Source organism: Perca fluviatilis, chromosome 24 (assembly GCF_010015445.1).
Source record: "Perca fluviatilis chromosome 24, GENO_Pfluv_1.0, whole genome shotgun sequence".
Lineage (NCBI taxonomy): Eukaryota > Metazoa > Chordata > Actinopteri > Perciformes > Percidae > Perca > Perca fluviatilis.
In genome coordinates, this window is record NC_053135.1 from 8,052,866 (window position 1) to 8,066,510 (window position 13,645).

The 13,645-nt window shown below is 41.1% G+C and overlaps 1 protein-coding gene and 1 long non-coding RNA gene across 4 annotated transcripts in view; one reads left to right on the forward strand and one right to left on the reverse strand.

Moving 5' to 3' along the window:
* The window catches only part of LOC120554753, a 117,707-nt gene that overhangs the window by 17,888 nt on the left and 86,174 nt on the right, over positions 1–13,645 (forward strand). The window lies entirely within an intron of this gene.
* LOC120554752 (E3 ubiquitin-protein ligase Midline-1-like) overlaps positions 1–13,645 on the reverse strand; it is a 55,344-nt gene that overhangs the window by 12,763 nt on the left and 28,936 nt on the right. For all 3 annotated transcript variants that reach the window (XM_039793785.1, XM_039793784.1, XM_039793786.1), the window contains exons 2-3: positions 10,496–11,289; positions 1,030–1,125 (exon numbers count right to left, since the gene is read on the reverse strand). In XM_039793785.1, coding sequence (XP_039649719.1) covers positions 1,030–1,125; positions 10,496–11,221 — 822 coding nt within the window. In that variant the 5' untranslated portion in view covers positions 11,222–11,289. The remainder of the gene's footprint in view (positions 1–1,029; positions 1,126–10,495; positions 11,290–13,645) is intronic.

Genomic DNA, 13,645 nt, shown 5'->3' on the forward strand with positions numbered 1-13,645 from the left:
AGCACTTTAGAAAAGAAAAAAAATCTCCTTAATAAATCACAATCCTCTTTCCTTACAGTTTCTAAAGGCCTTGTCAGGCAGGGAGGCTGTTCGCCATTATTCCTCAACAAAGATGTCACTGCCTTTTAACCCTGTGGCATTGCTTTATTTAAAGCTTCTTAGTAGGCCAGCGTAACATGAACAGGCAGACTAAGAACAGAATTGTCTCACTACACCCAGACATCCACAAACTTTGTTATCCTCATAGTAAACCTAAAAGAAAAGCAAACAATGTTTCACACCTTTTAAAGGTGTTAGTTTATGCTACACGTTGTTTTAAAGATGGAATATGTTATGCTTAAGCATAACATTGTCAGCTGATGCTTAAGTCCATATTTTCACACCTCATAATGGAGAACTTAATACCAGGTACAATTTAAACACTGCACCGTCATTTGAAATGATCTTTTCTTAGCATTAGCTTTGCGCGTACAATTCCTTACATCTCTGCAGCTTAAGTTCACCTTCGTGTTCACATCGGAAGTTTGACCTTAAAAGAATACAGCAGGGCTGCAACTAAAGATTTTTTTTTCATTATTTATTAATGGTTTAGTCTATAAAATATCAGAAAGCACAAATTCCCAGAGCCCATGATGCCATCTTAAAATAATTGTATTGTCTGACCAACACTCCAGTCCCAAAGATGGACCATTTTCGATTGAAAATAAATTCACAAACTATTTTCTGCCGAAAATCCTTTCAGCTCTAAAGTACATTTTCAAATTGCATAACCATTCTTTTTTACAGCCTCTATACTGTTTTAGTTTAACTGCTAACATTAGCTACACGCTAAGCTGAATGATACTGGTCTCAGTCTTAAGTCGTGATAAAGGTATCATATGAGAGAGACCAGTGGCTTTTTATTTGTAAACATGAAAATACAAAATTTATATTTACAGTTATTACAAATTCTGTTATAAATGTCTCATACTGACTAGTCCGAGACAATAGATGGGTTGGTGGTGACCTCAGAGGACCACTGGGACTCACCTCTACATGTTGACAAGTCTGGATCAGTTTCCCCATAAGAGACTCCAGCTCGTTGTTCCTCTTGATCAAACTACTCAGGTTGGAGTCCAGCGCTTGCTGTAGCAAACAAATCAAAAGAACAACACAGAGAGTGAGAAACGAAAAAAGAAATGGTTGGGACATGAAGGCAAAGAAACGGACGTGCAGGGCAGAGCAGTAAATCAAAGGAGGATGAAAATGCATCAGATTTTTCCTGCTTAAGAGTCTCTGCTTACAAGAACCAAAGAAGTTGTTAGACAACCTCAGGCACTACATCACAAAACAGTTTTAGAGCAAGTGGAAAACCGCAATGGTTTAGAGATTTAAGAACTGAGCAAGCAGGATTCATCAGCGCAAGAGCAGCAAAGAGAAGCAATGTTTTCCCTCAACTCTTCCTCCTCACGAGCATCCCCCAGGAGTTGCACAGTTTTCTTCATCCTCCTGAAGAGGTGCGCTTGCACGTACCTCAGAGCGCGGGTGATACCCCTCATCCCTGTACTGCCTCCTCATCCTGCCCGGTCCGAGCCTCCGACAGAGGAGCCTACTCTAGGAGATGTGACTAGGACAGCCACTCCGCTGAGCACCAAGCCATGCGCAAACGCAGCCAAGCGATAAATTAGGCATGAAAAGCTTTCCTTATGAGAGCACGCAGCAGCGCTCCCGGCTAACGAACCGGCAAACAGGTGACAGTACGTCAACTCGGTCCCCTAACGCTCCTCCCTTGCTTGTCTCTAACCCTCCCCTTTTTTCACTTTTGCTGCTTTTCATCTGCCGGGGCACAATCTGCCACCGTTGCTTCCGAGACCCGTCACATTATTGCCAAACTAAGCATGCTTAAGCCGCTCTGATAGCACGTCTCCACAGTCCTGTTTTCCAGAAGAATTAAAAACTCAGACTCCGTGAACGCTCAGATTTCCTGCATGTCTTGAAAATTGGGTTAAGGGGCATTGGAGCAGCAAGGCCGAAACGGCAAATGCCACAGATAGCTTCGCTGGGAAAGCACAGGTTTCCGAAAACTTAAATTTAAAAATATTTTTAACTTCTGTTAAAAACAAAATTGCTAATGTATCAACTTTAAAAAAAGAAAACAAACTAGCTAGATATGCTACATCACAATTCACTTAACCACCTTTTTAGCAGCAGTGTAAACACAGCCAGGTTCTGACATTTATGTTGAGGATTAAAAAGGAGTTAACCCAGGGGGAATAGTGACTAACCCAGGGGTGGGTGTGTGTGTGTGTGTGTGTGTGTGTGTGTGTGTGTGTGTGTGTGTGTGTGTTTTAGTGGCACTAGGGGCTTAATGGCTGGCCTTAATACGGCGATGACATGCAAAAGCAGCATAAAGGTCGCCTCTGAGATGAATATGATGCTTCTTGTTGCCATTATCATCCATAGAGATAAAAATAAACTAAACCTCTTCTAGGATGACGAGGACAGGAATCAAAACAAGTCAGCAGCTGTGTCACGTGCAGGTTGGTGTATGCAGCATGCATGCATGCACATAAAAAGGAAAAGCATAGTATTTAATTGTCTAGCATATTGTAAACAAGCATTGAATGCAAACTTTACTTCTCCTCATTAAAACACACACAATCTTCAGTACACGAAATACACAGTGACATGTACCCAAGAGATGGAAAAAAAGAAAAGAAACCTGGTGTCAGTCTCCATGCCTCTGCATGGCTGTACATTTTATACACACACACACACGCACAAGGCAAAGGCAAATACACATTTACTCTTTGTAAATGTGGTCAGAATTGGACATGAAAGGGTTAAACCAAATCCACCGCATCCATGTTGCCAACTAGTATTAAGCTCTTGGAGCGGAACCGCCCGTCAGCGGTTGATCACCTGACAATCATCCTGCTTATTTATTCTCTCTCTCTCTCTCTCTCTCTCTCTCTCTCTCTCTCTCTCTCTCTCTCTCTCTCTCTCTCTCTCCTTCACTCTCTCTCTCTCTCTCTCTCTCTCTCTCTCTCTCTCTTTCTTCCCCCTCCCTTGTCTGGCATTATCCATTACATAACATTTAAATCTAAGTATTTATTTGTTACATTTTGTTTTACAAAGTTAGAAAAGTAATGTTTAAGTCAAGCCTGATGTTCTCTTACAAATAAAAGAAGTAGTACAGTAAGCCTCAGGTACCGGGACTAAAAGCAGATCCATGCATCCCTAATTAGAGTTGCAAAAAACATGTGGATTAGTGACCGACCATGTCATTAAAGGTAAGGCATGGTGGGCTACTCCATCTGTGAGCAATACATTTCTGTGCATGCGTTTCATAAGATTTTTTTATTTTTTTTTTGCGTAGGAGTATTTCTAAAAAACAACTAAATCTCAGCTATAAATCTTGTTTTTAGTGACCTCCAGTGGTCCTCTCACTCTGCTGCAGTGATGTACAAGTGGACTCTGGGTTGTGTCATCATCATGCTGTGACATCACACCTGGTTGGGGTTACCTTTTAATGAAACATGTACATAAAAATGTACTTCTCATAGATGGGGTAGCCTGTCATGTCTTGTCTTTAAAAAAAATAAAAAATAAAAAAAATAAAAAAAAGGAATCCTAATAAGGATTGATGTGGTCAGTCTCTAATCCACACAGTGATGTGTATGGTCACATGGAGACATACTGTAGGAGACGAGAAGAATAGTGAAATGGCTCGAAATGTAAATGTCTAAAAATAGTTGTTTTTGTTTATGGAGTGTGGTCAGATGACAGAGGTAGCGCCAGTTTTGTGTTTTTCAAAGGAAAGCCGAGAAGAATCCACTCTTTGAAACCGAGGCAAACTTTTCATCACCTAACGTCGCCCTGTCGGCTGAAAAACAAAAATGTTGTGTGGCTCTTGATGTTTTCTACCTTTTTGTCATTAGTGCACTGTTCATGTGTGCAAGAGCGGCTGCGGGTGCAGGCTACAAGTAAGCTAAATCACCCTAAAGCACTGCTGATAAGCTAAGACTGCCTGCGAGGGGAACACACACCCCCACACACACACACACACACACACACACACACACACACACACACACACACACACACACTACCATAGATGGAGACAGGTAGACAAGTGAACTGAAAACTTCAGAGGAGCTACATCTTTTTGAGATTTACTGTGACACTGAGCAGGATTTTGTTCTCAGGAATCCTTACCCAGCTCTCTTTCTTTCTTTCTTTCTTTCTTTCTTTTTTTCTCTCTCTCTCTCTTTTTTTCTCTCTGTCTCTCTCTCTTTTCGTGGGGGCCAAAAACCGTGAGTCCAGTATACTTGTGGGGTCCCGACAGCTTTGTGGGTCCAAAATGCTGGACCCCACAAGTTTAAAGGGCTGTTTGAGGGTTAAGACTTTGTTGTAGGATTAGGGATAGAATTGGGTAAGGGTTAAGGTTAGGCATTTAGTTGTGATGGTTAAGGTTAGGGTAAGGGGCTAGGGAATGCATTATGTCAATGGCAGGTCCCCACAAAGAGTCCCACAAACGTGTGTGTGTTTGTGCACTTTTTACACAATTTATCATCAATATGTCTTCATTGCATATAGGGTGTTCTGTATTTAATAGAGGGCACCGTTGTGTTTGCTCAACACCTACTTTTCTACCAGTGAGCTCGTCTGTAAATTGGAAGCTGTGTGTGTCGAAGTCCAAGAGAAACCGATGACTCGGGCAGAAAACAAACCTGACTCAAAAGCAAAGCACAACAGAGAAAAACAGAAAACAAAGAATAGAAGGAACATTGTGCTAGGGGAATTGGGGAAAGGATGTGGTGTGTGAGGTTGTGTTCGACTGTGGAAAAGGAAAATTCCATGCAGAAAGACAGAAAGTAAGACAGTGAGGGCTGATTTTCTCAAATAATGGCTTTAATTGAAGAGACAACCAGACTTTATTTTGGACAGGCTTCTATTACAGAACTGGGGGTTAAACTAGTGGCTCTCTCACAAAACCGGGACAAATTTCACGATACTTAAAGGACAAATCCGGCGCAAAACAAACCTAGGGGTTAATAACAGAGCTGTACCGGCTCGATCGTTCTCTGGGACATGTTTTCATGCTAATCGAATGTGTTCGTAGCTTGAAACAAGCTAGCGCGGACAGCTGATTAGCTTACAACGCTAGTTGTTATAAAGACAACGTTCTCGTATACAGGCGGCTGCCGTCTTGGGAGCTACTGTCTTTCCCAAACTATCTTTTTAATAAACTGTCTGTACACTTACAATGTTCTCAATGCTTCAGTTAACATTTACGGACCCTCATTATGCTACCGTTGAAGTGTGGTGATATTTTGAGCCTTTTTAGTGGTATAAATAGCAATTTGTTTTTATTTTCCCTGTGCCCCGAATGGTAGCGTTGTAAGCTAATCAGCGGTCTGCGCTAGCTTGTTTCAAGCTACAAACACATTCGATTAGCATGAAAACATGTCCCAGAGAACGATCGAGTGGGTACACATCTGTTATTAACCACTAGGTTCGTTTTGTGCCGGAATTGTCCTTTAACCTTACACTATGAGTAGTGATGCTTCAATTCATAGTGTGATTGAGAGTTAAAAGACAATGTACCAAATTAAATAAATTCCCAACTTTTTTTACATTCTGTAATGCCTTGTGATTACTAACGAGAGCTAACATTTTTTTTTCTCTTCATTTTTCCTGTTTAAGTAATACATTACCAGTGATTAATGTTCTCCTAAACACATGTCTGGTAAATATCATGTTATAACCTAAATTTATGAGTTGGCAAAAGATTGTCTGAATGCTCCCTCAAACAACATTCATCAAACCAGAGTTATGGGATAAAAATAAGCAGAAAGGATGCATGTACACTGGTTGTGTTACTCAAATTGTGTATTATGCAGTTGTATTTGCAAGAGCTGTTGAAATGGGATAGGCCTTGACAACCTGTTACGCCATTGTGATAATATGCCGATGTTGTATTTACAGCTAGTTTCTGCCTCCCTCAGGGCATCACAAAATCAGCTAGCAAGTTTAAGGGACCATAGCTTTAATTTCTAGTCTTTCTTAATTTTTAATTTTTTTAATTGTCATTAGATGATCGAGGCATTAAGCTTTATTTTAAACGGTAAAAACTGAAAAGCTATTTTTGACTGCCCCCTCTGAAAGTTTCAAGTCTGTTGCACCTCTGACCACACCCCACACTCATGGGTGTGATGTCACAATGTACACGTTAACACCCTAAAGTACACTTCCACATCACTGCAGCAAGGTGAGAAGTTACACCACAGAAGAAGATTTTTAGCTACTCTTTAAGATTTACTTGAAGGGAAGTTTGACGTTGGAATTTAGGTAGAAATTGTCCACGTCATAGCATTATATTAATATTAAGGAAGTAAGGGAATAAGTGTATTTGTGATATAAAGGATGAATGAGGCAGCCGTAGGACATGAAGGTAGATATTTTGCTTATCTGCAAGGCTGTGAATCAAATGGTTTGTGTCTGTTCATGTTTTATTGTGCATGTTGGCACTTTGACAGCCCAAAGTATGTTGTTTCGACAATAAAGGGCAGCGGATTAAACCAAATGGATTATATATAAACACAACAAACCTATGATTTGAAACTAAAGCTGACAAACGCACACACACAGCAGTGCCCATCTTTTATCCTCAAGGTTCTTTCTCCCCAGAGCCAAGGACTTTATAAGCTATTCCCAGCCGCCTCCTCCGTCAATTTACTGTTACGGGGGTAATTTTATCTCTGAAAAAGGATGGGTGTTCCCACAATAACCTCTGAGGCTCTTATCAGACACACCACCACTGCCACTGAAAAAAGGAAACCATTCCAATCATCTGATATTCTTTTTTTTTTTTTTTCTGTGCCGAGTGGGGATATCTCAAATTCCAGCGTCGGTGCAAGAAGAGATGAGCATGAAATGGTCCGGAAAATATGACCGAAACAGTTTTGACTTGTCAGATTCCAAAATAAAAGAAAAAACATCATATCTGAGTAAAAGAGTGGGGGGGGGAGGACTGTTGTAACATAAGTATTCCAAGTTTGGGTTGCCTGATGGAGGCTTTTCATACCTGTTCTGTGCCTACTCTTTTACAAAGTTTTCTGTCTTTATGAATTAAAAATCAAATGTGTTGTTCAGCATGAATATTGCATGGCGGTTTGGTTGTTTCCTGTGGTAATTAGCTTCGATCGAGACCTCAATTTAGTTCCAACGGTACCCTGTTTCGGTTTCTTGTTCAAAACTCCATTTGCCACTAAACTCTTAAAAGCTTTAACTCAGTTCAGCATAATCCTAATTGAAGATGCGATTACTGTTTCTATCAAGATTTGTTTATAGTTAGAATAAATAAGCCTATACTGAAACAAATTAAGGTTAAGTGAACTGACTTGTACAGAACTTAGCTTTCTACTTTGAAACAGAATTTAGCCTGAGGCTGAGATATATAATTTAAGCATCACTGCTATTGTTGAAGCAAAACAAAGTGGACAAAAAGAAGAAGAAAAAAAAAAAAAGTGGTAATGTTAAAAAGTGTATATATGTATCCTTGTCTTTTGATTTATTTGATTTTATTAGGATCCCCCTTAGCTGATGCAGAACATCAGCTACTCTTCCTGGGGTCCACATAAAACATTACAACAGATAAGATGTTTTCAGACAAAACAGCCACATGATATAAAAATAAGAACAGTATAACTAGCATTATTCCTTTTTGCAAACATGGCTGTACATATTCCTCTTAATATACTCTTATACATATTCCACTTAATGCATAAGCACTGAATATCGAAAAGTTAAATTTACAACATCTTGGTATACATATAAATATACCTATACATAAAAAGTACAAAATGTAGTAACAAAATATGCTGTGCTGCGATTCTTCAGCTTAAGGCTAACGGGGTCTTAACCCGTGGTTTGTATCAAACTCCTGTCATGTGCCAGCTGGCTGCCGTGCGGCTTTTGAGGCCTAACCGGTGGTCAAATCCCCTCGAACTTGTGCTAGAAAAGGCACATTTTGTTTTCTGTGCGTGTCTTATCTTCAGATTATTGTAAGGGTAGAGGTCAGATAGGGTGTGAATGTGTTTTGCAGACATGCATGCCTGGGTGTGTGTGTTTGTGTGTGAGAGAGACTTTTTACTGTTTTTTTATGATTTTTATTTTTCAGGAATAAAGTAAACTTAAAAAGTGTAATTACAACTTTAATAGGCTAGCTGGGGTTACTGTTTCTGGCCAGCTACAGTAGCTTTAAATTGATATAGCTCTCATTCTTTAGCTGTCTAGTTGTCATTTTTTATTGTTTTAGATGTTAGAGGAAAATAAACAAACTCATATTTTGAACTGTTAACCCCCAATTGTTGCGTTTCAAAGCACCAACAGGGATGACAGTGTCCTCCGGCAATTCATTTAAATTGTGTGAGCGTGAATCACACGTGAACCTTCTCATGCAACCTTTAATGCTGAGATGAATTCTATTTAAAGTATTTCGTCAGGGTAGGCAATACACATGTACTGCAAGTAGAGTACACAGTAGGGATTCCCAGTATGTCACATCATGCATCTGTGCTTTTTGTGTTATAGCAGATGATTAGCCTGAATGATAACTGCTGGGTGCGCTCACCTGTGCTACGTTACATTCTCTCGGAAGACTAGAGGGAGCATGATAATTAGATGATGCACTGACCCCGTAGCTTTCCCGCTAATTATTCATCTCTGTCTAAATTTGCTGCACGCAATATGAGAAGGTACACTGTAATGACATAAAGCCCATCATTGGAGGCAGAAAAAAAAGGGTGCCAACCAGCAGAGGGCCTATAGTAACAGATCAGTGTGCGGGATGTTTTTCTGCTGATTGTTCTTTTCTTTTTCTTGAGGAAGATGATGCTAAAAATAGATGGTTTTAATCATTGATTCTGGCTATTGTTGGGTGCTTTTATTGCTCTTTAGTAGGTCTTGGATGTTAAAACTCTGTGACATATAGACCTTTCTCATTTCGTTGAAATGTCGGAAAAGCACAAGTGTATTCAAACCCATTAATGATGGCTGCATTCCACTTAGGAGAGGCCCTGGTATTGTGCATGCTGAGTCACTGAAATGGCTTGCTGGGACACTTGATGGAATTGAGCCATCGTTAAGGTTACCAATTTCAGCTGTGCTTTTCCTACTATGACAAGTCAACATGTCTGCTGTGACACTTCTAAAGTCTTGACAAAGCTGCTATTTTCATATTGAGCACTAATCTGTACCTTATTTCCTGTAGGTACCGCAACCTGGAATTGTTAAAAACACTGCGATTCAATGTTCCTCCATTACATCACGGCAGGCATGCCTCCTCTCTGAGGACGTGTTACAAAGTACTTCACACTTGAACATGTGTTTCAAACCTCTGGTAAAAGGAAAAACCTGTTTTTGTTAGAAGTCGCACCACGGCATTTCTTTTAAAGATGCTTAGCAAGGCTGAGTAAACCCTTTCGGAGTGAGCATGCACGAGGATTTTGCTGAAAACGTTTTGCTTTTGAAAGGCTCGATGTGTTTTCTTGCTCATTGCTCATCTCAAAATCTGAATGGACTGTGTCTGAAGCTGAGGACAAGTTCTGACTTTGTTCTCACCCAAATGGTCAAACTTGACCCAAATAAACTGCATCTGGTTAGGGTTACATAACTGGCACCAATATAACTATGTGCTAACCAATTTACAATAGCTCCCTGGTAGATTTTGCATTGAATTTAAAATTCTTCAGATTACTTATTATGGCTTTTGTGCTTGAAGAACGACTCCCTAAATGTTATACATCAAGATCAGTTTACTAGTCATGGGGAGTAGTACACAATTGCGCAAACTCCCTAAACTTCATGGAAGTGCAAAATAAATCTGTGGATTAGTCCTTTTTAAGAATAGTGATTAATTATTCAAGGGCAGACTATTAGAGGAGCAGCATTCTGTGGACATTCCGAGTACCATTTTCTTTCTGCATGAGCTCTGATGTAACACATCTATGGACACACACATACACGCTGCCTCTCTGGCCATTACCAGCACACCCTAAAAGCCATGCTCAATTAAGCACACCTACACCCGGCAGGCAATTGGCGCTCGTTAACCTGCAACCTCATTGAAGACACCATGCCTCGTCACTAATGACACTTCCCATATTCACTGTGTGTGCATGCCTCTGAATACCCTCCTGGCACACCGGCATGCTGTAGTGATTATGCTAATTGGTTAATTATTCTGCAGAGATAATAAGTCGGCATGAGATGATTAAATCTCACTTGATAATCGAGTTAGATACCTGGGTAAGGATAATAGGAAATTTCATACTGCAGAGCAGCATAAAATTAAAACTTGAAGTTCATTATTCGTGTTAGATAAAGAATGGGGACCTTGATATTAAAGGCCACCGTTTAATTAGATCACTCCATAAAATCTATATATTTCACCTGAAAGCAATCTGAAAGAAATCAAATTGCAATTCTTTGTATTAACTTCTGTGCTCACCTTGAGTTTTTCATAGCGGTCGCTCAGTGCCGCCACCTGGTGGTCTCTGTGCCTTCCGACCAGTTTGCACAGTGAGCAGATCAGCTGATCGTCAGTGACACAGTACATGTTCACCTTCTCCTCGTCGTGCTCCAGACACTGGAGCCCCCTGAGGTGGGAGTCTGGCATGGGCTCGATGAGCCGGTGGCCGGTGAACGGCTTCTTGTTTGGGTGCGTCGCTCGGAGGCACTCCTCGCAGTACGACACCTCGCACGTCACGCACGTCTTCACGGCGTCCTGTGGCGGGTCCTGCTCGCAGAACTGACACTGGACCGGTTCGGGAGGCGTGCCTGGGCTGGACATGGCGGCGCTGACTGGGACCAGCGCCAACCGGTTGCTCCCTTCCTCGCCGGGAGAGTTGGGCCCGCTGTGGGGTGCAGGCAACGGCAGCGGTAGAGGGACCCCGGCTGACGATGAGGCCTGCTGAACTCTATCAATAATGTTCTGCAAGGTCACGTTTCTCTTAAGTCCTTCGAGTCCACGCTCCGGACTCAGGGAAATGACATATCTACAGGTGGGGCACTGGAAGGCGCCGATGCTCTGAACCGATTCGTTGGTGGCACAGTGGGAGATGAGAATGCGATGGGCGCAGCCGAAGCACAGGCTGTGAGCGCAGGGGAGCAGCAGCGGGTCTTCAAAGAGCTCCAGGCAAATTGGGCAGGTCAGCTCTGACTCCAGAGTGTCCATCCTGCTCAGAGGAGGCCAGGCGGGACCAGGCGCAGCGTCAGCGAAATCCAGAAGAGCCGCTCAGCTGTCTGCAGGCCAGAGACAGTGAGATTGAGAGAGGGGGGAGGGAAAAGAAAGCACAGGGATTTGTGATTAAATGGTGTGAAACGGCTTACTTCTCACTGCTTTCTTAGGAGGACTTATATCTCAATGGAGCAGACCACTGAGTGGACTTAAAGAATGGCGAGTTAAATGCTGGATTTTCTAAGTCCTGTGAGGGACAATTTATATTAAGGACTAGATCTTTAAAACATAACACAACCATGCAATAATTAGGTATAGATTTCAACCGAAAGAAACGCACCAGAAATAAACTGAGGACTCCCACAATGCATAGTACGAAACTTGACATAAGCAATGTCAGCAAATCCATCAAAGAAGCAGGAGTTAAGAGCTTCCAAGTCATAGCGTGTACAGTTTGCCGGCCTTTAACCTTTTCTATGGAATACCCAAAATGCATCCAGTTACCGAAAGAAAATACCAGAAAGAATAAAAAAAATATGGACAAGCAAGAGAAAATGGAACATGAGCTGTACAGAGTCTTTACTGTACACGGACTGCCAGACATACAGTTGCTCTACAGTTATCTCGTGGCATTTGTTTCAGCCACATGCTACAGACATGCGGTTGGCCCATTTCTGCCCTGTCATCATTCTTATTGTCTTATTACAATGCTTGGGTTGATAAGATTGCGTTTTTTTTGCAGCCGACTCTAAAATGCACCATCAAGGATGAGTTTTCAAAACTTTCCTTGATTACAACCCATTGCCACAAGACAATTCTAGTCGCTTTCTGTGATGGATTTACAATAGTAGCAGCAAGTCATATAAGTTAGTGAAATAAATGTTGACCAATGGCTGCTGGGCAGGAACTATTCTTTTATTTATTTATTTATTTTTCTAATGTATTGGGCAGTAGTTGCTGCTGCAGCCAGTTGGCAATTGGTACTTGTTCATGTATTCCCTGTAGTGAAGGTGAACCTGCATTCCATCATTGGAACTCCTGGCTTTAAAAGTGATTAGAAAGTTAACTGTGTAGGGGAGGAAAGTCTTGTTCAAATCATTTTATTACAACTGATATTTAGTTTTGAGAACTCAGCACTGGTGTGGCAAAGGGTGCTATAGGTGATATTGGGTGCAGGAGTGGCAGCTGCAGGCCCAGCTGTAGTCCATTGGTAATTAGTGCACATGTCCATTTGTTCTCCTGCAGAGGAGTCTTGATTTATGTCGGACTCTGTGTGCTGAGAATCACCTATGTAAAACTAATGGCTGCAGTTTATGGTATTAGTTTCTTTGTCAGGGAAAATGCAAACACTGTAACGTGTTATAATCATGTGGTACATATGCATTGCATCTAGGATTTCTAGCCAAGGCTAATTTGCAACCCCTGTTCCTGGTTAGTGTGTGTGTGTGTGTGTGTGTGTGTAATCTGTGGGGATGTTAGAAGATGTTACAGGGAAACTGTTTAGTTAAAACTGTCCAGAAATATTGCATTTAGTGTTAGAAGTAGGCTACATCAGTAATCCGATTAGTAAGTGTGGGTGACATTTCAATTACGTCATTTCCAATCAGTCTTATCAGTCTGTCCAAAAAGTTAACTTTGAGTCTCTGACTTTTAAGTTAAAAAAATTCAACTCTGCATGCACGTTCTGCTTTCTTTGTTCCTTCTTCATTGATGAAAATAGCCAGAGGGCTGTTAATGTCAGATAGTTTGTGTGTAAATGGGATCATGTACGCTGAAGAAAATGGATCACTGCAGGAGCAAAGGAAGCGATATATAGATAAGACTAGCACAAATAGAATGTACTGAAGATCAGACGACACAATTTGATTTTTGTGTGTGAATGTATTAATGGAAATGCAATGAACATATAGTGAGTATGTGTTTATCTCAAGTGAACATGCAAACTAATGCTATAAACAATGCTCCAGTTAATATGAATTCTGGTAGAAAAACTTCTACAAATCATGACTGACAAGAAAGACATAATGATTCCTGAAATTAAATATGTGCATTTCTGAGGCAGTGTGGTATTTTCAGCAGATGTCACTGTTTACTGAGCTTATGCCTGTGTGGATCTGAGTGGACTGCCACACTCAGAATATCCCTCCTATTCGCTCTCTCGTCATCTTTATTCATGGTTTCCTTTCATCCTCTGTGCTGCAGATAAACTAAGTCGCCCATGATATCTCAGGCCAGATAACATTCATTTGCAGTGCAGATGAGCTGCAGGATCAGTAAATGGAAGGAGGGGGGGGAGAGCATTTTCTTTAGATTTAATATAAAAACTGAGGCAGGCAACTTTGATCTCTTATTTCAAAATAAGAAAGAGAAGGCCACCTTTTGAGATGATGCAGATATGGAAGGACATAAAGGGAGTAAATT